The sequence below is a fragment of the Schistocerca gregaria genome, chromosome 5, assembly GCF_023897955.1.
Source record: "Schistocerca gregaria isolate iqSchGreg1 chromosome 5, iqSchGreg1.2, whole genome shotgun sequence".
NCBI lineage: Eukaryota > Metazoa > Arthropoda > Insecta > Orthoptera > Acrididae > Schistocerca > Schistocerca gregaria.
The window spans coordinates 631,146,116-631,172,593 of record NC_064924.1 but is presented as its reverse complement, the minus strand read 5'-3'; the positions used below and the strand labels follow the sequence as shown (position 1 = coordinate 631,172,593).

General features: G+C 41.0%; 1 protein-coding gene across 1 annotated transcript in view; it reads right to left on the bottom strand.

The window, feature by feature from the left end:
* Positions 1-26,478, bottom strand: part of LOC126272200 (RNA polymerase II subunit A C-terminal domain phosphatase) — a 99,144-nt gene that overhangs the window by 69,236 nt on the left and 3,430 nt on the right. Inside the window, exon 2 of the mRNA XM_049974882.1 lies at positions 6,275-6,431. Within this exon, the coding sequence (XP_049830839.1) occupies positions 6,275-6,431 (157 nt within the window). The remainder of the gene's footprint in view (positions 1-6,274; positions 6,432-26,478) is intronic.

Genomic DNA, 26,478 nt, shown 5'->3' with positions numbered 1-26,478 from the left:
CTTCACTACTTCATCCCTCAAAGCTACCCATTCTTCTTCTACTGTATTTCTTTCCCCCATTCCTGTCAATTGTTCCCTTATGGTATCCCTGAAACTCTGTACAACCTCTAGTTTAGTCAGTTTATCCAGGTCCCATCTCCTTAAATTCCCACCTTTTTGCAGTTTCTTCAGTTTTAATCTACAGGTCATAACCAATAGATTGTGGTCAGAGTCCACATCTGCCCCTGGAAATGTCCTGCAATTTAAAACCTGATTCCTAAATCTCTGTATTACCATTATATAATCTATCTGATACCTTTCAGTATCTCCAGGATTCTTCCATGTATACAACCTTCTTTTATGATTCTTGAACCAAGTGTTAGCTATGATTAAGCTATGCTCTGTGCAAAATTCTACCAGACGGCTTCCTCTTTCATTTCTTAGCCCCAATCCATATTCACCCACTATGTTTCCTTCTCTCCCTTTTCCTACTGACGAATTCCAGTCACCCACGACTATTAAATTTTCGTCTCCCTTCACTACCTGAATCATTTCTTTTATCTCATCATACATTTCCTCAATTTCTTCATCTGCAGAGCTAGTTGGCATATTAACTTGTACTACTGTAGTAGGCATGGGCTTTGTGTCTATCTTGGCCACAATAATGCGTTCACTATGCTGTTTGTAGTATAGTCATTCAATTATGCCATATGGAACAGTGTTCTGGGATAACTCATCCTTAAGAAAGAAAGTCTTCATTGCGTAAAAATGTGCTGTAAGAAAATATGTGGTGCTCCTGCACAGTCATCTTGTAGACGTATGCTTAAGGAGTTGGGGATTCTGACTGCACCTTCACAGTATATTTATTCCCTCATGATCTTCGTTGTAAATTATTCACTATGGTTCAAAAGGAACAATGATGAACATAATTACAACACCAGAAGGAAAAATGACATTCATTACTCCACATTACATTAGTCTTTAGTACAAAAAGGGGTGCACAATGCTGCAGTTAAAATTTTTGATCACTTACCCAGTGATATAAAATGTCTGACAGATAGAAAACTAAAATTTGGAAACAAACTGAGAAAGTTTCTCCTTGGCAGTTCCTGCTATTCCATAAAAGAATTTCTATTACTGTACTGTATAAAAGGTTGTGGCTAGGAGTTACTAACTCATAACAACTGTAAACAGTTTTTCTTTTTCAGTGGGAAAAAAACTTAGAAATGTTCAGAATGTAACTAGAAGTAAAATTTAATTTGCAATGGAAATGTTGAATGACTCAATCCACATCATTATGATGTAGCATGTAAAACGATCTATATAACATAAAACTAACAAATGACATCCAGTTAACTTACAGTATGTATGTTTGAAAACAAAGATTCCAAGACTTACCAAGCGGGAAAGCGCCGGCAGACAGGCACATGAACAAAACACACAAACACACACACAGAATTACTAGCTTTCGCAACCGATGGTTGCTTCTTCAGGAAGGAGAGGGAAAGACGAAAGGATGTGGGTTTTAAGGGAGAGGGTAAGGAGTCATTCCAATCCCGGGAGCGGAAAGACTTCCCTTAGGGGAAAAAAAAGGACAGGTGTACACTCGCACACACACACACATCCATCCGCACATACACAGATGTCTGCTTGTGTCTGTGTATGTGCGCGAGTGTACACCTGTCCTTTTTTTTTTCCCCTAAGGGAAGTCTTTCCGCTCCCGGGATTGGAATGACTCCTTACCCTCTCCCTTAAAACCCACATCCTTTCGTCTTTCCCTCTCCTTCCTGAAGAAGCAACCATCGGTTGCGAAAGCTAGTAATTCTGTGTGTGTGTTTGTGTGTTTTTTTCATGTGCCTGTCTGCCGGCGCTTTCCCGCTTGGTAAGTCTTGGAATCTTTGTTTTATATATATATATATATATATATATATATCCTTTCATCTTTCCTTTAATATATTTTTCCCATGTGGAAGTTTCTTTCTATTTTATGTACATCATCATTAGTATGTATGTTTGGGTTGATGTACCAATTACATCAACTGACACAGACAATTTTCTGTTAAACAACTGTGTAGTTTTGTTACACTAGTAATCACAAATGAGCACTCTTACTAATAAGTTAATATGAACCGAAACTGGCTAACAGGCCTTAGAAGAGACCAAACAATTATATAAGCGGTGATGGCAATCTTCTAGAGAACGCATATACAAACTATTTATTGCATTAGAATCGCTGCTTCTTCTTCTTCTACACTTTAAACATTATGCATTTCCCTGATGTAGCATTCATTTTATGCAGACTACTTCTCCCTTCAGATTTACACCAGCTGATTTTTGGAGACGTTCTGCAACTACTCTTTATGTTAATGCATTCACTACATTTTGCTCTGTTTTCATTAACTTTACTTATGAATTAATTAATTCCTCATGTTGAGAGAGAGAGAGAGAGAGAGAGAGAGAGAGAGAGAGAGAGAGAGAGAGAGAGAGAGAGAAGGGGGGGGGGTCAGACTATTCCTTGGAAGTTAACTTGGTTGGAGGAACTGATGGCAAAGAAGTGTTTCCACTGTAGGTACAGAGAGAAGGAGAGAAGGTTTTGGATGAGTCCAGTGAGCTGTGCTTGGGTGTGGGGGCGAAGCTGAGGTCTCTGAATAGGGCTGAAACTTCTGTAAGATTAAAGTTTTTGATGGACAGGTTGACAACAGTGTGAAAAAGTCAGTATGGGGTCCACTGGGGATTTCCTTATGCATCTTACCCATTACATTATTACACACAAATGTTTCTTGTTTGAAGGGAAGAAATATATACAAAACTGTGGCACAGTCATGGACGTCTTATAGCAGCCTCTCATGCCAAACTGTTTACGGAACATCAGAGGAAACCTTCCTATCCTCTCAAAACTACAAACCCTTGTCTGGTTTCAGTTCATGATATGCACCAGAGCCAAGGTATCCTATCCTTATTCTTCTGCAACCTCATTCTCTCTCCCATCCACTTCACCTGAGACCACCTCAGCCAATATGACACCCTCCTGGATGTTGAGCTCCATCTCTCAAATGGAACCACCCATACCTCTATCCATATCAAGCCCATTAACCATCACCAGTACCTGGACTTCAATAACTGTCACCCCTTTGACACATAAAAATCACTACTATTTGGCCTGGCTACATGTGAATGAGGTACTCCCACTGACAGAATTCCCTTGTCCAATACACTTAAATGTCACACAAAGACTTCCACAGACAAACATAGTCCGCAAACAGATTTCCTGTGCCCCAAACCATCCCACTATCCCCAAGAACTAGGTGCAGAGGAGCATCCCCTCATCTCTCAATATCACACCACACTGGAGCAACTGAACCATGGCCTTCGCCATGGCTTCAACTCTAGCTATCATCGTGCCCAGAAATGAGGGACATCATAGCCACAAATCTTTCCATCCTTCAAAGTGGTATTCTGCCACCCATTCAACCTATACAATATCCTGGTCCATTCTCTATGCTACTCGCACTCCCAACCCCTTGCTACAAGGGACATATACCTGTGGAAGACCCAAGTGCAAGACTTGCCCCATTCATCCAACCAGAAAATCTTGCTCTAGTTGTGCCACAAGTTTATCCTACCCCGTCAGAGGCAGGGCCCCCTGTGAAAGCAAACATTTCATATACCAGCTCTGCTGTAATTTCTGCATGACACTGTATGTGAACATAAGCACCAACCAGCCAAACTAAAGCCAAGAACAGAAATGACTACCCAGTGGTGGAAAAATTCTTGAGTACAAAACACTTTAGTTTAATGGGTGCTTCACAAGCTGTGGGAACTGAATCCTTCCCCATAAAATTCTGCTTTTAAAATAGTATTGTTTCTAATTGGAAACAAGCTTATGCTTTCTGCAGACCCTAGATGCTGCATGAAAGACATGATGAGCATTGTGGTGGGCTAACTCCAGCTACACATTGTAAAACTGTAATTGCAAATATCTGCAGTGTGGTACAGCATTATCAGCACCTGACAGAGTTTGAAAGTGTCCGCATTGTGTATCCCTGGCGAACTGGTAGAGTCGTGCAATATCCAGATTTGTGGAGCATTCAGATGTGATAGTGGTCTGATGTTAGACTGCATGGGCACATGAGGGCAGGCACACTCATTGTCAAGGTTTTAGCTGATCATGTCAGACCTCCACAAGAAAGGATCGCTGTATCGTGTACTACGTGTATTGTAACCTATTCACATCTGCGCCTGCCATCTGTGAACAATTAATGGACTACATGCAACATTCTGTGTCATCCCCCACCCTTGGTCGGATACTAGCAGCAACCTGACTAGTGAATTACCACCCCATGCACCACAATACAAATGGCTGCATCCAGAGTGGTACCATTATTGAGAAGAACAGACTGGTAATGAATAACATTGACTGTATTCAGCAACGATTCACGGATGTCCACTAGCCTTCATCATTGATGACTATGGTGGCTAGCCAGGGAAAAGCCCCAATCGTCCCATGTTTTAGAGATGCATAGCAGTGTTGCTTCTGGCTACACATTCAGGGGGTCATTGGGTATGGCTTCAGGTAATGGCTGGTAATGATTAAGTGAGCTTTGATGACACAATGATATGTCATGGACACCCTGTGTCATTTATTTACGGTAGTGCCATTTTCAACAGGACAGTGGTCGTCCACAAGATATGTCTTTGTAAGAACTGTCGGTGCAAAGCTGACATACTATCATGGCCAGTAAGATACCTAGATCTATCACCAACAGAGCATGTTTGGGACCAGCTTGGAAATCAATTCTGTCTCACTGCCTGTATATCATGGAGCAGTTACATCATTTGTGAGCTAGCTTGGCTTTACGACGCTGTTCACAACTGAATCGAGGCACGCTTCCAGGATGGATGGGGTGCAACATCATACTGATAAGTGGCCTCATACTGCCAGGCTAATTTTCTGAATTTGACTCAGATTTTGCATTCACTGAATTAACAGCACAAACCCTCTCAATGTGTGAAGTTTCATTTCATTTTCTTATCCCCTCCTGGGTAGTCACCTTTCCTTTTTTTTCCCTTTTTTCTGGCGATGGAGTGTTGTTCTATGGTAATAAACTCTTAAAGATTTGCTGTAACAGTCAGAGAGAGTCTATATCACAGAAACCAAATAACTGAAAGGAATCATCTGCATAACACAATTCACCCCACACTATTCTCCCCTCTCCCACCCCGAACACACATGAAAACAAACCCACACACTCTCATGTTATGACACAAATCACCAGCATTGTTGTATCATACTTTCATTTTTTCTCATTTCTGCAACTATATCAAAATGAAGTTGTGTTAAGTACTGCTATTTAGACAAAGTAATTTTTCTGGCACTCCTTGCACTAAGCATAATCATTGGATAGTACGTAAATGTGGTAGCACTATTACACTGTGAAAGGTTCCATCTTTGGAAACATCCTAAGACAATTCAAAGAGTATTTTTCTTCAACTTATGACTTGTACTTTGCTCAGGTATGCATGATAGGGAACTGCTTACTTATAGACAAAGATAGTCCAATGTTCTAAAATGCTTATGAAATGAAGTGATCGAATGGCATTGTTGGCCGGGGGACCCCATGCGGGGTTGTTCAGCCACCATTTTGCGAGTCCTATTTAGCTGACGCCACTTCGGCGACTTGCGAGTCAATGATGATGAAATGACGATGAAAGACACACAACACCCAGTCATCTCGAGGCAGAGAAAATCCCTAACCCCGCCAAGAATCAAACCTGGGACCCCGTGCGCGGGAAGCGATAACGCTACCGCAAGACCACAAGCTGCGGACCTAAAAGGCTTATTAATGTGTGCCACAGAATTTTTTCCTGGGTATCAAACAGCCACTGCATACGTTGCAGCGATTTTTGTGTTATACTTGTTTAAGGTTATAAACAATGCAGAAATCAAGACAAGGAGTCCAGTCCTAAACTACATTTCTCAAGAATCAAACGTGAATTATGGTTTCAAGAACATTTCTTTCATCCTCTTTTCCTTTGAACAGCAACATTATTAAAATTTACAAAAAGATTCTATCCAGATGGCATTTAATTTTGAAACAAGATTAAATGTTTTCCTTCAATACATATAATTATGAGAAAGCAACAAAAAGTGCCTAAAAATACAGCTGGTATTTATGATACACACACATTTAATAGTTGGAGACAAGACATTTTGAATAATGCCGAACCCTCCCGCATGATAGTGTCCACCCCCCCCCCCCCCCTCAATGTGAAAAGGATAGGTAGGCTGACTCACCTCTCTGCTGACTTTGAGATCAGGAATGCTGTGTATAACAGGCACAGATGCATTACTTTCAACCTGGTCGTCTTCCTTCAAGTCTACTCCACATTCTGCACACATGGAATTCATAACAGTTGGATGTGTGCAGCCATCTAATTCCAATATTTCCTTCCTGCAAGCAGAAAATAAAAATTGTGCTTCAAATTAAAAGAGTATAATACAACTAGCTGAAATGTTTGTGAAAAGAGAGGGCAAAAATAATATCATGTGATGAGCAGAGAATCCCCCCTACCACTTTTAACAATGTTCTATACTTTAAAATTTATAAGAATAAAACTGTCAGGATAAACCTGAAACAGAATTGACTTTCAATAAACATATTCAATATTCTGTGACAACCTTACTGCTGCTGTTTCATATTTACTACATTAATCAACTTGCAACCTTACTCACCTGCAGAATAGATCAGTTTACACACTTCATCAAATTGTACAAATGAAATAAGACTAACATTGTCATTTGAACATCTCTCACACATTTTCAACCAAGGAAAAACAAACTGATAAATTAAGCATCTCTTATAGTCTTCTTTTCTCTACTTTGAGCCAGCTCTCCCTTCTCTATTTTGTCCCTTTGCTTGTACACTACACTTTTTTTGTGATGACATTCACAACTGAGCTGCTCAATATTATTTGTGAACATTCTAGTGACCTTGTCCTTTTTTGGTTGTGAACCACTGCCTTCACTATGCACTTTGTATTACTGGTTAACAAATGCGTGCCTTGAGTCATTCCTCCTTGAACAGCTGGCCCATTCTCTTCTTACAGCTGGCAAACAATACTCACCAGTGAACACCATGCTCAGTGCCAGTGCCGAAATCACAACACTCATACAGGAAAGGCGTATCATTGCACTGCTGCTAATGGCACTTTTATAATTTACAGCTTTTATCAAATACATAACCAGTCTTTATCCCAGACTATACTGTCAGTATTTGTCAGCCACCTAGCTGAAACCTGTTTTATGCACTGTTCTGCTGTATTCCTTGGCTTCACTTTTGTGCACATGCTTTGAAGGAGAACTCAACTTTATAAGCCAAATTAAAATTCTCAGATTCTTCTGTATATATTTTTCCACCATTTAATATCTCTATTATAGGTTTAATGGTCTGTATTAACTTAATAAACAGTATCTGATGTAAGATTTTCCAATACAATATTAAAGCTGTATTCTCCTCGAGAGCTATGAATAGTGAATTAAAACACACACACTTATGAATGATAGTATAACTAATTTCAATGCCGTACTACACAGAAAACTTTTCCAGGGGCAGATGTGGACTCTGGCCACAATTTGTTGGTTATGACCTGTAGAGTAAACCTGAAGAACTTACCAAAAAGGTGGGAAATTGAGGAGATGAGACCTGGATAAGTTAACAGGACAAGAGAGTGTTGAGAGTATAAGAGGAAGCATTAGTCAAGGACTGAATAGAACAGGGGAAAGGAACACAGTAGAAGAAGAATGGGTAGCTGTGAGATGTGAAACAGTGAATGTAGCAGAGGATCAAATATGTAAAAAGAAAAGGCTTAGTGGACATCCTTGGCTATCGCAGGAGACACTGAATTTAATTTGATGAAAGGAGAAAACACAAAAATGCAGGAAATGAAGCAGGCAATAGCGAATATAAACGTCTAAAAAATGAGACTAACAGGAAATGCAAAATGGCTAAAAGGTGGAATGGCTAGAGGACAAATGCAAGGATTTAGAAGTATTTTTCATGGTTGGAAAAACAGACTCTGCCTACAGGAAAATTAATGAGGCCTTATGAGAAAAGTAAAGCAGCTGCATGAATATCAAGAGTGCAGAAGGAAAACCTGTCTTAAGCAAAGAAAGAAAATCTAGAAACTGGAAGGAGGGTTTAGACAAGAGACATGAACTTTAATACTATCAAGTACCATGGGAGATGAGACTGGAAGAATAATCTGAAATAAGCTGAAACAAGGCCTGTCAGAGCTACTGATTGCCTTGGGAGAGCCAGCCATGACAAAATTATTCTACTTGAAGTGCAAGCAGTAAGAGGCAGGTGAAATACCCTTAGACTTCAAGAAGAATGTATTACTCCTATTCCAAAGAAAGCAGGTGCTGACCGGTGTAAATATTATCAAAATAACAGTTTAATAAGTCATGGTTATAAAATACTAACATGAATTCTTTACAAGAAATGAAATTCTGAAGGTAGTAGGGGTAAAATACAGGGACTGATAGGCTATTTACAGCTTATATAGAAACCGGGCGGCAGTTATAAGACTTGAGGGGCATGAAATGAAACCAGTAATTGAGAAGGGAGGGAGACAGGGTTGTAGCCTATACCACACGTTATCCTATCTTTACATAGAGCAAGCAGTAAAGGAAACGAAAGAAAAATTGGGAGTAGGAATTAAAGTTCATGGAGAAGAAACTAAAATTATAAGGTTTGTCGACGACGTTGCAAAACTTCCTGGCAGATTAAAACTGTGTGCTGGACTGATGTTCAAACTCAGGATTTTTGCCTTTCGTGGGCTACCAAGTGCAACTCATGCCTCATCCTGACAAATTTACTGCCACCAGTACCTCGTCTCCTACCTTCCAAACAGCTCTGCTTTGAAAATTGCAGTACTAGCACTCCTGGAAGAAAGGATATTGTGGAGACACAACTTTGCCAAAGCCTGGACGATGTTTCCAGAATGAAATTTTCAATCTGCAGCAGAGTGTGCACTGACATAAAACTTCCTGGCACATTAAAACTGTTTGCCGGACTGAGACTCAAACTTGAGACCTTTGCCTTTCGCATGCAAGTGCTCTACCATCTGGGCTACCCAAGCATCTGCCAGGAAGTTTCATATCTGCGCACACTCCGCTGCAGAGTGAAAATTTCATTCTGATGACATTGTAGTTCTGTCAGAGACTCCAAGGCCTTGGAAGAGCAGTTGAATGGAATAATCTCTTGAAAAGAGATTACAAGATGAATATGAACAAAACTGAAACCGGGGAATGGAATGTATTCAAATTAAACCAGCTGATGCTGGGAGAATTAGACTAGGAAATGAAACATTTAAAGCAGTAGATGAGTTTTGCTGCTTGGGCAGTAAAATGACTGTTAATGGCTGAAGTAGAGAGGATATAAAATGCAGACCAGCAATGGTATAAAAAGTGTTTTTGAAGAAGAGAAATTTGTTAACACTGAATATCGATGTCAGCATTAGGAAGTCTTTTCTGAAAGTATTTCTCTGGAGTGTAACCATATATATAGCGTGATTTTTTCCACAATGTACAAATCTAGGGATTGTTTGATGAGAGGATACAGAACAAAACAGGTTTCCATGCTACAGACCATTTATTCAATCATTGATTGTTACAGAGACTGTGGTCTAATACATGGTGTACCATGCAGCCACAGTTACAGTATGTGTTGAAAATGGTTTCCATGAGCCTCGATGCATGCATGTACATGCTGCAGCATGATCTGCGTCACATTCTCATCGGCTACGCTGCATCTGAGCAGTGTCAAAGGCAGCATGAATATGCAGCTTCAGTGTCTCCACATCTGGCATGAGCTCTGCATACACAATACTTTTGAGATGGCCTCAGAACCAGAAATTGCACACGTTGACAACCAATGAATGAGCAGGCTATGCAAACAGACCCCCTCTACCAATCCATCAACCAGGGAGGATGCCTGGTGAAGAAACCAGCAACAAAACTGCTCCCGATGTGGAAAGTCTGTTTCTAATAAGCTCTGCACACACTAAGTGATAAGGGTAGTAAAAATTGATGTGGAGAATGTTCCACACAGTCATCTGGCTTAACATGTACTGGCAGGCCAACATTTTCCTCCAAGTCTAATGTCCGAACATTTCACGTCTGTCATTCTTGATTTCCTGCTTCCTGGAACAACCCTGTCTCAGACAAATGGTGAAACTCCTGTTGCAAACATTAAATGCTGTGGTGGTTGTGGGTGGGGATAGGTCGCCTGATACAACCTTGCTGCCCACTGCCTGTTGCCATTTGCCTTTCCATAATTCAACACCACGTCAGCAAGCTCTCAGTTTGAATACGAAACCACTGTGTACAACACAGTATCACATCCACTACAAGGTGAGCCAGCAAGAGAAGTGAATCGGATGCAACATTACCACTTATTCAATTGCAAGATAGGGTGGTAGGGCATGACATACGAGGAACAGTACCACCCTCTAGGAGGAAACCTGCATTCTGTCACTGTGGTAGCATGGTACAACGCATATTAGACTGCAGTCTCTGTAACAATACATGGTCTGTAGCATGGAAACCGAGCATTTCCGGACATAGGTTCGCAATCCCTAGAGTTTGTACACAGTAAAAAAAAAAAAAACGCCCTGCAGAAGTGGAGCACAGACAATATACAGTTTACACAAGAAGAGAGTAGAGGCTTTTGAAATGTGATGCTACAGAGGAATGCTGAAGATAAGGTGGCTAGATCGTGTAACTTGTAACGCCAGAAATGCATATCCTCCTATTTCCATCTATTATACTATAAATTTTTTCCTTATTTTGTCACCTGAAGATATGACATTTCTGTCTCTTTATTGTAATTCTTTTACTGTTCGTATATATATATATATATATATATTTATGCGTTTATGGCAATGTATAATTGGTTTGTTTTGTAAATATTATTTGTATTTTACGCTGGGTCTTCCCTAGGGAAAACTATGCTGTCGAACGAATACATCGATAGCTCGTGTGGAGAACCAAAGTGTTTAGGATCTTTGGTAGTGTTAACTCTGTCGCGTGGAGCACGGGCAGAGCAAGGGGAGTCTGGTGGGAGTAGGGCGGTGAAGCAGGTGTGTGGTGTGACGCTCCCGCAAGTTTCCGCACGTTCGGGGTCGGGCAGCATGTAATTGCGCTCGACTTGCTATGATAGTTTCTGACATGGTTACGCGGAGGGGAAGTCTTAGTTGATGCACATCTAGAGCCCGTTTCGCCTGGTGACCGTGTCGAGAAGGAGACGCGCCAACATCCAGCTTCTGCAACAGTGGCGGCCAACAATGAGTGACCGTTGCCACTTCCTCGATCGACGGCTTCAAACCTTGAACCGACCGGAAGCACGTAAAGTTTTAGAACTGTATGGCAGACCTCAGCTTTTCAAACTGTTCCATTTTCATAACTATAATTACAGCAACTTAGCATGAACATTTGTTGCTCATTGTCCCAATCGCATTACCAAGCAGGATCCCTTCCTTTCCCGAAATGAACCCGAGTGTCATTGAAATTCAAACGCCAGCATGAAAGTAATATCATTCCATTTCACTGTGTTAATTTCAAAGTTCAGTTAATGTATTCATAGCTGGCTACAATATTTAGATTACACAAGCACAAATTATGAGTGCGAGTTTTGTTACCATATTTTAGCTTACCTGTGACTACAGCTCAGCTTGGTACATATTAAATTTTACTATTGTTAATTGTTCAGAATAATTAAATTCAAGTTCAAAGTTAAATCTCTTATTTCTAAATTGCGTAGATTCAAGTAGCTTTTGAAATGATTGTTGAGGTAGCCCAAGACTAACCTTATTTTACTGAATTTTGTAGTGCTTCAGAAACAAATCTCACTATTAATTTCAGTCACTAAATTAACTTTCAATTTTCCAGTTTTATTAATTCTTTTGCTAAATTAAGTCAGAGTGTAGCGAAATTTATTACTTCTGACAAACTTTCAGTTTTCATACTACACATGTCAACCTTCAGTTGCCACACTTCTAGTGCTAATTATATGTGCAATAACCTTGCTTTTTCAGTTACTATAGTAATTGTCCATAGGACTGGCAACCATAATTTTCCGCAAATCTCAAATATCTAATTACCGCTAGTTAATTGTTAACATAATAGCCACACATTTACTTTCTTTATTAACTTTACCCCTTTTCAAAATTAATTTCCACCAGTTTCATATGCATTTTTCCTTTCATATAGATGTAACCCTTTCCTCCCTCTTTGCCGACAAATTAACTTCGGTGACGATTGCTTTTCCCAAATTTCCATTAGGTACACGCGGTTTAATTTTTCACTATCATTAAGGTTGATAAGTGAGGGGGAGATTACAAACTGATGAAGAGGTACTGAATAGAATTGGAGAGACATGAAATGTGGCACAAGTTGTCTAAAAGAAGGGATTGGCTGATATGACATATTCTGAGACATTAAAGGATCACCACTTGGTAATGGAGGGAGGTGTGGGAAGTAAAAATCAAATAGGGAGACCAAGAGATGAACACAGTAAGCAAGTACAGAAGGACATAAGTCGTAGTAGTTACTCAGAGACGAAGAGGCTTGCACAGGATAGAGTAGCATGGAGAGCAGCATCAAACCAGTCTTCACACTGTGACACACATACATGCTCGAATATGATCAGTCAGATGATACAATGTTATCACATGTAACCCACCAATATCTCTTAACTGACCAGGCAAAATATACAAAACACATTCAGTTGTAAATAATGTCCTGGAAAGATCTCAAAGAATGTCTGAAAGTTCCTGAAGGCCAACTGCAGCCAAAGTCATTAATAAGCACACTGAACAAAAACATTTGTCACACGCAGAAAACATCCCACTAGTGCCATGTAACTCCACCTGTAGCTTTAGTAATGGGCTCAATTCAGAAAGGATGAGAGTCCGCAAGTTTCTTCAGTTATGCAACATCCAGATGAAGCCACTCACTTTTGATCAGGTTCCACAGGGCTGCGTACTGATTGCAACACTTCACCTCCTGCTCTAAACAATCTCAGACATTTTGTATGAGATGGAAATTAAGCAGTTTAGTAGAGCAGTCAAGATGCAATAGGATGCCCAAGAATTCATCAAACTGGGAGCATATGCGTGCAGCACAGTGGTCATGGCTGTTGATATTGTGGAAGATGGAGGTGTGTGTGAATAGCATATCACACTGATTTTGAAGAAAGGGCTACACACCGTCTTTGAGAACGTTGAAATGATCACCCTGATTCATGTTCACAATATACTGAATGAAGGCCCACACTTCACTTCAGTCTATGAAGTATGTCCCCAAAGCGTTACAGAACTACCTCCAGCTCAAACAACACTCTCCACATACTGTGAATTAGTCATGATGGGTCACTGACGCATTCATTACCTCGTATAACTTGAAAGGAGGCATAACTGTGGCTGTACTGATGACATTTCACATCTCCAGACAACTACTGCCCAGTGTCTGTGTTTCTTGGTCCATTGAAGACATGCAGCTTTATGTGCTGTTGTGAGCAATGGTCTCTGCGAGGCATTTGACTCCAAATCTCCATTGCATGCAGTTTCCTTAACAACCTCAATTGTTGACAAGGCGTGACAATCATTCCGGCCCCTGTCAGTATGGATCTTCGTACAACCACTGTCCTTATGCAATGTTACAGAGCTGCAAATGGTACACCATTCCTCACAACATATTCCTTCATAGTGTGGTTATGGTGACATCCATACACAACAGCTTCTTTCTGACATACTGCCACATCTCCACATCGAGTAATCTTACAGCACTGGTTCCGTGCAACCAACAGGTACATACACACCACTTCATGACTTATCTCAGTCAATAGTGGATTGGTTGTTTGTTTGTTGGAGTTAAAGGGACCAGATAGGTCATCAGTTCCATCATCCTGCATGTATGAAACCAGGAATAATTCTCAGAAGAGTGTTACAAAAGGCAAATCCTGGGAAGCCCGACTGTTAGCAATATACAATGAGACAGGCATTAAAGCAAAGGATTGGTAGGAAGGGAGTGAGAGGGGGTAAGGCAGGTGAGTCGCTCTGGCAAGAGTGCAGTTAGTGGTCCCCTAAGCACTATATGGGAGACGCACACGAAGCACACTGTGCATCACACCAGCATCACCTTCCCGTTCATTACCCCGACAAAATGAGCAGCATAGACAAGACAATAAAACTTTAAAAAGGACGAACATAAGAGAACGAAAAGGTGGAAAGGATAGGGGTCAGGTCAGACTGCTGAGCATGGGCCACTGTGGGTAAGCAAGCGAGGGGTGCCCCTTCAACCCCTTAAGCAGTCAATGAGGCCAAAGTTCTCCATCTCAAAGAGGTAATTAGAAACTATGTTTGCAAGTGAAACACAAAACAAGGTCATCCACTTTGGCGTCGTCCTCCAGCACTACAGGTAGCGTGTCAGGAAGGTTAAGATATTGTGCAAAGTGCCAAATTTGGGCAGTCTAGTAGGATGTGAGCCATCCTCATGCAGGCACCACATCAGCAATACGGTGGACACTTACAGCGGAGAATATGACAGTGTGTCAGCCAAGTGCAGCCAATACATAGCCGACAAAGGATTCCCTGCAACAAGTGCAAAGAGAAGACTGCCACGAGATCGTGGTCTCCTTTATTGCCCTCAGGTTGTTTGGGGAGTCTACGGCAGACCATTATGAGTTCCAGAACTCCAACAATTGATGCACGGAGCTGACCGAAGGTCCAGTTCTGAGACCCCCATTTTCAAAATTGGCATCCTGGTAGCCAACTTTGCCAAATGGTTGGCATGTTCATTCTCTCAGATCCCAACATGTCCAGGGGTTCAAAGACAACTGGCTGTCCAACTTGATGGAGGTCAGAAAGAAGATCCTGGATAGTTGTGACTAATGGGTGACAAGTGTAGTACTGGTCTATAGCCCGAAAGCTGCTCAGCGTGTTGCTGCAGAGTGAAGAATCTTGCTTGTGCAAGATGAGCATGGTTAAGGGCTTGTTTGATGGCCATCAAGGTAGCACTGAAGACACTGCATCCATTTGGTAGGGAGCACAGTTCAATACACGTTGCATGTGTGTATGCAAAACTGGTTTGTCCATTGACCATTGAGCCATCAGTGTACACCACTTCCAAACCCGGAAATGCATCAAGGATAGCCAGCAACAGGCAGCAAAACAACAAGGGGCCGAATATATCTTTCAGTCCATGAGATAAATTGAGACACATCTGAGGTTGGCGTACACCCCATGAAAGCATAAGCAACTGCTCCCTGACAAGAAGCGAGAGCGGGGGAAATTTGAGTTCAGAGCAGAGACACTGTAATGAAACTGCAATTGTGACCCCAGTTCTTGGTCTCTGTTGTGGGTGGTGACCCCCCACCCCCCAAATTAGGAAAAATGGAGACGGTAGTTTGGATGCAGATGGAAGCTGCTAATGTGTACAGCATAACTGAATAACTGTTGTTGACACCTGATCCATAATGGAGGGACCTCAGCCTCCATGACTAGGCTGTACACAGAGTTAGCTCAAAATGGTCCTGTTGCAAATCGGATGCCACAGTGGTGTATTGAGTCCAGTGACTGCACTGCTGAGGCGATGCCGAACCCTATGACTGGACAAGATCAGGGCTTTGTAAAGAAGCAGGAGGGTAGAGTAGTCCTCACCCCAGCTGGTATTACTGAGGCATCGAAGGGTATTACGGTGTAGCCAGCACCATTGTTTAACTTGGCGAAAATGTGGAATTCACATCAGATGGGTGGGCATCGAAGAGCAATTCCAAAAAGCAATAAGTCTCCACGAGATCGAGTAATTGGTCATCGAGGTATAGTTCTGGTTGTGGATGAACATTACAATGGTGACAGAAGTGCATGATGCAAATCTTGGTGGCTGAAAACTGAAAGCTGTTAGTGATGGTACATGACTGCACCTTTCCAAAGGCGCCCCGCAGTCAATGTTCAGCAATTCATGTAATTAGTACAAAAACATATTTTAAACAATGGAAACTTCAGGTAGGACCATCAACAATGTAGGAAAAGATAAGATTGGTACTTACCATAAGGGTAACACACTAAGTTGCAGAAAGGCACAATTATAAGACACTTAAACACATAAGCTTTCGGCCACAGCCTTCATCAGAATGAGAAACATAAACCATTCATTCACACAAGCAAGCACACTTCATGCACCATTACGATAAGTAGCAATCTATCTTTTCCTACACTGTTAAAATGAACATTGACAGTTGCCAAACTAATTCAGATTTCCATTCTTACAACACAAAAACATGCAATGATAACAACACTTTAGCATAAAAACAAATGTTCGGGGTACTAGTTTGTACAACAAAATCACAGAACAGATAAAAGAAATAAAATAAAATTAATCATTTCAGGAAGCAGTATTCAAATTTTTAGTGATCAGCTACCAATACAGTGTAAATGAATACCTGCAATAAACTTTTAGCAAATAACTCTTACATGTACTACAAGCCAATAGTATTTTTAACCAAGTGCTTTCTTTGATGTAAATGAATACTGTGAACAGATGTGTTAGAAATCAAATTTTATTCATAAGTAAATGTCAACTGTAAGACTTTTTTATACAGTTTTGCGATTCATCAGATTTTTATACACAATTTGGAATGCAATATTGTGTAGTCTCCTGTCACTCTTGTATACCTATGGTATGTATTTACTGATGAAATCCGTTCAATGTATATTGCCTCTGCATGTGTACCTCTGAATGGATAAACTACAACACTACTACTTCTAAGTTAACAATATCAGTTGTTAAAAGTGGTCAATTTGTCTATGAATCACCATAGCAGTCAGTTTGGATGTGGTATTCCTGAATATGTATCCACTATAACACGCAATTCATTGCAAAATATTCAGGCTCAGCTGTGGGTCACAATTTATCAGTCACAACATGATATTATCGTCAAATTATGAAAATGTATCTGCTAATAATGTACACAATAACTTGTGAAAAGTAATACTACCTCATTTTAAAGTACTGGTATCAGGGCTGAGAAAAACCCAAGCATTTTCTTCTTTTGAAGAAATACTCAATGGATTGGACTGGGTTTTTATGGATTTTATTTAGTGTTTTTTTTTTTTCATATGACAAATAGTTCAGTCTTAGTGCTTACGATTAATTTATTCAAAACACTAACCCATTCTTACAATTACTTTACTGACAGAAAAAAATGGTAAATTAAACCGGCAAAAATTGGTAAATTGCATTTTCTTATGTTGGCAGCCAGAACCTATCACATTCGCTTGTTTACACATACGGCTGTAAAAAACCACCTTTATCAATAATTCTTCTAAACATTTAGAAATTGTAATGATGCACTATGAAGAAGTCCCTGCTAACATTAGCATAATCTAGAATATGTTATAATTTATCAAGAAGTCATTCATCTTCTCCAAAAATTGTTACAGGTCTGTAGAGGCCTGGATCTTCTTCAAGAAGACATCACAAATATCGCACAAGCTGTTCAATTGTTAATTGTCTTTTAGAAAGTCATGGTATAGAACCCTTAAACAATAAAATAAATCCACCCATACACAAAAGGAACATGTTTTAGAATCCTTTCACTGTCTTACTAATATAGCAAATCCAAGATTCAGTGGAAGAAGATTAAATGCTGAACATGAAGAAAGTCCAAAAAAAAACTGGCTCACAGAGATGTATCCAGAGTGGACTGCAAGTGTTATGTCTTTTAGGAATGTTGATTCTCATCATTTTCCTGCTACTGTGTCTTCTGGTGCAATTGTAACACAGTTTCAACCACACCAATGGTGAAAGATAATGAGCTGAAATCAGCAAAAAAGGAAGTTTACCAACAGGGTACATTAATTTTGTGAAAATCCTCATTTATTTCCCTGCTAGCATTGCATCCACCGGAGAAACTTCTCCACTTCGGTCAAAATTAAGGGATGATGTAGGAGAGAAAAGAGCTGAGAAATCAGCGAAGATCTATAAATTTCTACTGCTTCCAAAAAGGGCTAAATTGTACCTTACCGGCATTAGGATTTTACATCACGTTTGAGGGTCTTTTTTCCCCTGGAAGCGTAAATGTTATTTAAGTGTGTTTCTTACACTGTGAGAAAAGTTAAAACACAACATTAATAAAACAGATTCTTAAAACAATAAACAGTTTCCTTCAATAAACACAGTGACTCTTTTCAGTTTCTGTAAAATAACTGTGTACCACTTTGTACATTAATTAAATTTTCATAATTAAATACTGTTGGTTTTCTTAAATTTTTTTAACCTCAGATGTTTTTTGTCAAGTTAAATTACAATCACGACTGGTATCCACCACCTTGAGCTACACACAATGTGTTCCCTGGAAAATCACAACATTATGCACCTGAAAGTTACACACTTTTACTTGGCCCCTCTGCGACTGCTGCTAGCAGCTGACTTCTTGCCTTTCAGGAATGTTTATGCTTCAAACTTCCTGGCAGATTAAAACTGTGTGCCGGACCGAGACTTGAACTCGGGACCTTTGCCTTTCGCAAGCAAGTGCTCTGCCAACTGAGCTACCTAAGCATGACTCACGTCCCGTCCTCGGGGCACACAGTTTTAATCTGCCAGGAAGTTTCATATCAGCGCACACTCCGCTGCAGAGAGAAAATCTCATTCTGGAAACATCCCCCAGGCTGTGGCTAAGCCAAGTCTCCGCAATATCCTTTCTTTCAGGAGTGCTGGTTCTGCAAGATTTGCAGGAGAGCTTATATTAAGTTTGGAAGGTAGGAGACGAGGTACTGGCAGAAGTAAAGTTGTGAGGACGGGGTGTGAGTCGTGCATGGGTAGCTCAGTTGGCAGAGCACTTGCTCGCAAAGGCAAAGGTCCCGAGTTCGAGTCTCGGTGCGGCACACAGTTTTAATCTGCTAGGAAGTTTCATATCAGCACACACTCCACTGCAGAGTGAAAATCTCATTCTGTTTATGCTTGTTGACAACCTTAACTATATAATAGTATTGTTTGCCGCAGATTACATAGCTGTAAATACAGTGTTGACCCATGCGCATTGATGTGCAGAGTGATTATTATTACGTTAAAAAATGAGCAACTTGCCATTAACTGTCACGACACTTGTGTGGTGCATTAATCCATTACAGTTCATTTCTTTTATACACCATAAGCCGGTTGCTCCAGGAAAAGGAGGTGGGGCTTGTCTCAGTCAATGTGCTACAAGCCAATCACAAGCTTCTATTTCCCGCATCTTCCACTCAGTGGTCAAGTAAAAGTGTGTGACCCATTTGCAGGGAAGGGACAAATAAATCAACTGAGCCTACCGATACTGGAAGCGGACATCAACCTGTGACATAATGGTGTTGTGGTGTGTGACGATAAAAGTGCACAGACAGGGAAAGTATAGAGCACTGACAATATTTTGTTTTGTGTTTATATTATTTTCTTGAAACATATGTTGTGTTAACAGACTGGTCAGTGATATAGTCCGAGGTGTAAATTACCCTGAAAGGTGACAAATAGCACTCTTGATTATTCATGAAATATTTGTTGTATTTCCTTTGTCACCCATAACGAAGAGTATAATGGCTAACTAGTAGTCACGACTACTATTACAATAAAATCAACATAAAATATTTACAATTTAAGCCATGATGCTTCCAAAAGCCAGAATTACTGGCGCATCACATCTTACACTTCATTTTCCCACTGCACTGCACTGATCTTCCCCATCTGCCTCCTTAGCTGCATAACATCCCAGCACGGAAGTAAAAAAAACTGGGTAATTCATGAGGATTTGGATAATGAATCAGACAAAAAACAGTCAGTATCACAGCATAATGGTATTTTATGTATAGTTTCTTCACAATGACCTGAATGAGGGCACCCTCGATCTGGATCGGCTGAAGTCAGTAAAGTCAGTTGACTTTGGGCCATGAGTGTCTTGTGATCTAATAATATTGAACATGTGTGTACAGTAATCATTACGAAGTATTTGACATGTAGTGATTAAATAGCAAGCACATGTATAATGTCATCATTGCATGAAGAAGCTGCAGTTTGCACCCTCTGAATACTCTCTCTCCCCTCAGATGTTCAATGTGTTGGTCTTTGGTGGGCAGAGCTTGCTTCCTTGCTCCCAGCACTCCAATGAAAACTGAGACAAGACGTTGTGAACAAATAGTAATCTATACGCATCCAAATGGGTTTGAGTCTGATACTACCTCCCTCGAAATCTTGGTAGTCGTGACAGACTAATCTGTAATGCAGACTGGCATCTAAATTAGTTGGAAGATGACAATCTGGTTGGGAACTGGTGTAGCAAATAAATATGAACATGAAAAAAAGGTTGTAGTAACAGACTGATCCACAGAGTGGGCCAAGGCCTGTGATCACTCTATATTTAGTGTGTTTACATCTTGTGGTGAGCAGTTGCATCTGCAGTGGTTGGTTCTTCAGTTAAGTTCTGACAAAGTTGTTTGTGCGCTGTTATACAGTTATTAAACTTAGTAGTTTCCAATTATGTCTTATGCGGTTTCTGGCGAAATAACAGTTTAATAAACTTCTGGAAACGTTTGCTCACTGTGTTTTTTTGAGTTGTCTGCGCATTAAGTCATTTAGTAAATTCGTGTGGTAGTTTTCAGCTGAGGTTTCTTATTGTTTCTAGTAAAATATTTCAGTAAAATTTTCATTCACTGTTTTAACTTCATTGAGTGCTCCAGTGGCTGCTTGAATTTTTTTGGTGTTAGCTAAGAAATTGTGTGAATTTTTGGTGGTATTGGTATTAATTGTGGTTAGTAGTATTAATAAAAGTTTTTGCTTTCTTAGTAGAGACTGAATTTCGAGACAACTATTGTTAGTTCTATAAATAGTTCTACTGGTGTAACTGAACTTAGGTAACGCAGATGTTCAATCTTTTCAGTAACAGTAAAATTTTACCACAAATGAGAAGTGTGGGCTTTGTCGTAGGCTTGTGAATAGTGTGTTATGCTGTGGGATATGTTCAAAGAATTTTCACTGAGGGGAATGCAGTGGGGAAGCCAGTGGGCATTCTAGTGAGATCTTCTCCTGGGAATGCAGAATCTGCAGCAGAAATAAGTCTACAGAGGAGCAGGAGCGTAAGATCTGTGCCCTTCAGGTGCAGTTACAATATGCAAAGGAGGAGCTAGATAGGTTGAGGAGGGTGAAGGATGCTAGGGAATGGGAACTGGCAGTTGGCAAGAAGGCAGGTAGGAGGAGGAGCTATTCAGACAGTTGCACTTCGCATATATCCAATAGATTTGACCAACTGTCACAGTTTGTTGGAGAAGAGCCTCTTGTAGCTGTAGGTGAACGAAACATGTAGCAGTCCTCAGCAGTTAGGAAGTCTAAGTCCATTGCAAAGTCTAACAGAATGGAGGAGGTTCTGCAGTTATGTAATTTGCACAGTATAGGTGTGGGCCAGCAGCTGCAGGTAGTGTTTGAGGAGCGAGTACCAGATTGCCAGCATTGTGAAGCCTAGTGCAGGTTTGGCCCAGGTGACTGACAGCGTAGGGGAGTTATGTAGGAATTTTACAAAAGAGGATTAGGTAGTGATTGTGGGTTGAGCAGGGAATAGTCTCGATAGGTACAGGGAATATGATGTCGGCAGTGACCTGGCAAAGATAGCTACTCGAACTGGTGGTACTACTGTGCATGTCATGCAACTGTTTCAATGTCATGATCAGCCTCATCTTAATGCTGCTGTTAGGTGTGTTAACATGGCACTGGAGAAGACACTGATGGCATAGGACATGGTTCACATTGCATTGGTGTCAGCTGAGTCTATCAATAGATCAGGTTTCACTAGGCATGGCCTGCACGTCAAGACAGTGTGGTGGGTGGTGGTGGGATCACTCTTGGAAAAAATTCTGTAGTAGTTGGTGCTGCAGCTTTTTTAGATTAAAGTCAGCTGATAGGCATACAGCCTGCTTAAAGGAAGTCCCTCAAACAAAGGAAACATCTTCAGAGGAGGCCAGGTATCCAAGTAGAGAAGGAACTAACATATTTCATCAAAATATAAGAGGTACTAGAGATAAAGTTAGTGAACTGCTTATAGAAGTTGACTCTTCTGACATCATTAGTATTTGACAACTCATAGGCTTCCTGTACCAGGATTAGGTGGCTGTTTTTCAAGGAGTTCCTTGCAGAGTGGGGAGGGAGGGAAAGGGGGATGGGCATGGTCATGTGTGTAAAAAACAGTATTCCATTTGAGTCCATAGACGTATCACGGCACTGCACTGAACAGATATTTGAATGTTGTGCAGAGGCAGTAGAATTTAGTGAAACTAAATGTCTAATTGTTGTTGTTGTTTATAGGTCTCCTAACTCTCACTTCATCACTTCAGAGCATTTCTGCTCAAGCTAGAGAGAGTACTTCATTCACTTTATAGGAAATACCAGAGATTAGTTATGTGTGCTGACTTCAGTATTAATTTTGTATGTGATTGTGTAAGAAAAAGGATGTTGGTAGATCTCCTAAACTCATATGATCTGAGGCAGACAGTGTTTTTTCCAACTAGGGTGCAGGGTAACAGTAGCACAGCCTTACACAATACTTTTATTCATGTGATTCTTCAATTTTATGACAAAATAAATCTCGGGTCAACAGCCTGGTATGAGTGTGCATAGGACACAATATTTCGGCAATCGAGCAAGTTGCCATCTTCAGGTACGCTGATGTACTGAACGGCAGTGGGCCGGCGCCAGGTATTTCTAGGACAATCCCCCTCCTTCCTCAGGCGCTTCCTATGAGTCGGTGCGGCCCGCGCCCCACGCGTGGTTCAGTTACAGCGTCCGTTCTCCTGCCGTCTGGGTGCGGCGTCCTAGGTCTTCTCGTTCAGGAGGGTCTGCCAGCACCGCTCTCGATATTCTTCCCTCCTACCCCGAAGTCAGTACACTCTGGCAAATATCCTTTTTCTTATTAATCTGGGTGATCGCGGGTTCCCACACCTTGCTACGGATGTAACTGCTGACACTATTTATTTGTGGCTCCCTTACCCTAATCTCTATGGCTTCTTTGACGACACAGTCCCAGTATTTGGAAGACTGTGTGTCAGGACTTTGGTTTGGTCATAAGTCATGCTGTGGAGTTCCAACGGGCAATGCTCAGCGATTACCGACTTACTGGGCTGTTTCAATCCAGTGTGCTGTTGATGTTCTCAGCATCGGTCCTCAATGGTATGAATGGTCTGACCTATGTATACACTCCCGCATTGGCAAGGTATCTGATAAAACCCTGATTTACGTAGACCAAGGTTGTCCTTGACACTACTGAGAAGGCTCTTGGTTTTGCTTGGAGGACGGAAGATGGTTTTCACTTGGTGTTTACGTAAAATGCGTACAATTTTTCCGGATAAGGCCCCACAAAACAGAATAATAGCCAAGGCCGCCGCCTCCTGAGGTTTACCCTCAGTTTCTACCGGTGCTGCAGGTGTGGGATGCAGAGTCTTACAAATTTGCCCTTCTTTGTAACCGTTCCTCCGAAACACGGTCTTCAGATGGTCCAATTCTTGTTGGGGACTGTCCCTGTCGAAGATGGTGTGAGCTCTGTGTACAAGAGTTTTGAGCATGCCATTCTTTTGTGCCGGGTGGTGGCAGCTATCCGCTTGTAGGTACAAATCAGTGTGCATCCTCTTCCTATACACACTGTGGCCCAAAGTGCCGCCAGCTCGTCTTGTAATCACAACATCTAGGAAACGGAGCACTCCATCCGTTGCAATCTCCATGGTGAACTTAATATTCTCGAGTCTGGAGTCGAGATGTGTGAGGAAGTCTGCCAGTTTCTCTCTTCCACGTGGCCAGATAGCAACGGTATCATCCACATATCTAAAGAAACAGATGGGTTTTAGACGTGCTGATTCAAGAGCTTCCTCCTCGAAATGTTCCATGTACATATTTGCGACAACGGGTGAGATTGGACTCCCCATGGGTACTCCTTCTGTCTGCTCACAGTATTCACCGTCAAATAAGAAGTAAGTTGATGTCATAACATGTCTGAAAAGGTTGGTGGTCTCTTCGTCAAATTTCGGGCTGATGAGTTCCAAGGATTCTTGTAACGGAACTTTAGTGAATAGAGATACCACATTGAAGCTCAACAGTATGTCAGATTCCTTAAGCGTAAGGTTGTTGATGCGTCCCAAGAAATCCACGGAGTTACGGATATGGTGTGTACATCTCCCAACGTAAGGGCTAAGCAGTTGTTTGAGGCGCTTGGTGAGAAGGTACATTGGGGCACCAATATTGCTGACAATGGGACGTAACGGAATCGATTCCTTGTGCACCTTTGGCATTCCGTAAAGTTTAGGAGGAACAGCAGCCCTCAGGCGTAGCTTCTTGGTAATCTCGTCAGGGAAGCCGGAATCCTTGAGAAGTGCCAGAGTCTTCCTCTCGACCCTCTTGGTAGGATTGGTGTCCCACTGCCGTTCAGTACATCAGCGCACCTGATGATGGCAATGTGGTCGATTGTCGAAATATTGTGTCCTATGCACACTCATATCAGGCTGTTCACCCGAGATTTATTTCGTCACTTTTATTCATTCTTCATAACTACGCAGGCACTCTGATACTACAAGGGTTAATGGCCTTTCAGACAGTGATGCACAAAATTTAACACTATGATGCTTTTGTACTCAAACAAATGTCAAATATAATTACAAAGTATATAGAGAAGTTAATCCATTGGCAAGAGCGAGTTTTTAGATCTTGTTTAGGAGCAAGAGCGGCAAGATGTATATAGTGCCCACAACATAGATGACAAATACAATGATTTCCTTAACACATTTCTCATGCTCCTTGAGAGTTGCTTTCCATTAGAATGTTCTAAATGGGGTAATAGCAGTAAAAGCCAGCCTGGGTGGCTGACTAGCAGGATATGGACATCATGTATTAGAAAGCAGGAATTATATCAAGACGTTAGAAGGTGTTACAATCACGCTACAGTAGCCCACTGCCAACAGTATTGTAAGATGCTTGAAAATGTTATTAGGAAGGCAAAGAGTATTTAGTACACAAATAGAATAGCTAAGTCACAAGATAAAATTAAAACTATATGGTCAGTTGTGAAGGAAGTGTCTGGTCAGCAGCACAAGATCGACAGTATAAAGTCAGTTCGTAGTAAAAATTTATGTTAGTGATAAGTATTTAACAATCATTTTTTGAGCTTTGCTGGTAAATTAAATAAAAACTTAGTTTCTACAGGGAAACTTACAGCTCTCTTGGAAAATGCGTTTCTGAAACTGATGTCTGAAATACTCCTCTGTGATACTGACAATGGGGAGACCGAGTCAATAATTAACTAAAGACTAAGGACTCTCATGGATACGGTGGAGAGCCTAGCACAGTATTACATTACTGAGCTGCACATGTTAGCCCTGTACTTACCCATATTTGTAATTTTTCCTTTAATAATGGTCATTCTGCTGAACGATTAAAGTACTCAGTAATATAGCAGCTTTTATAAAAAGGGAGAAAGCGATAATGTAGACAATTTTAACTTGTTTCTATCCCATCAGTGTTTGCTAAAGTTGTTGAAAAGGCAGTCTATGTAAGGATAATTGATCATTTTATATCACATAATTTGCTATCAAAGGTGCTGTTCGGCTTCAGTAGTCATTTAACGCCTGTAAAGGCTATATTGTCTTCTCTCTGGATGGAGTAAACAAAAGATTTTGAACACTAGGCATATTTTTTTATTTAACTAAGGAGTTTGATTTTGCTTATCACATAATATTGCACAAAAAGTTGGACCATTACAGAATACAGGGAGTAGCTCACAACTGGTTCACCTCTTACTTTAACAACAGACAGTAAAATGTCATTATTCACAGTGTTGAGAACGGCTGTGACGTGGGGTCTGAGGGGGGGGGGGGGGGGGGTGTTAAATGGCAGGAGCCCCAGGAATCAGTGAAAATTAATCTGCTTTGCTTATTTTTCATTACTAATGTCATATGGTATTATACAAGGGTATTTTGGAAAATAAAGATACACCGTACGTCGGACGAACAGAAGAGTTTTGGCGAGCAAGTTGGCAACCCTGGTGTTAACCTTGAACCGTTAGCTTTCTCCTTGCAGTCGTTCGGCCGTTGAACGTTGCTTCTGGTTGGAGTAGGTCGCGTTTAAAATGGCTGCGCCGATTCAGAATGCCGCCAAATGCGAAGTGCGCTCCGTCATATGTTTTCTTCATGCAAAAGGTCAGTGACCAGCAGATATTCACAAAGAAATTGTTTCTGTTGACGGTAACATTATGAATCAACAAAATATAACGAAATTGTGTTGTCATTTCTCTGAAGGTAGGACCGATGTTCATGACGAACAAAGAACAGGCCGGTCATCTGTGATCTTTGATGCCCTTCTTTGGAGAACGGAGGAAGCAATTCATGCGAATAGACGTCTCACATTGAAAGGATTGCATCAGATCATACCAGACGTGTCAATGA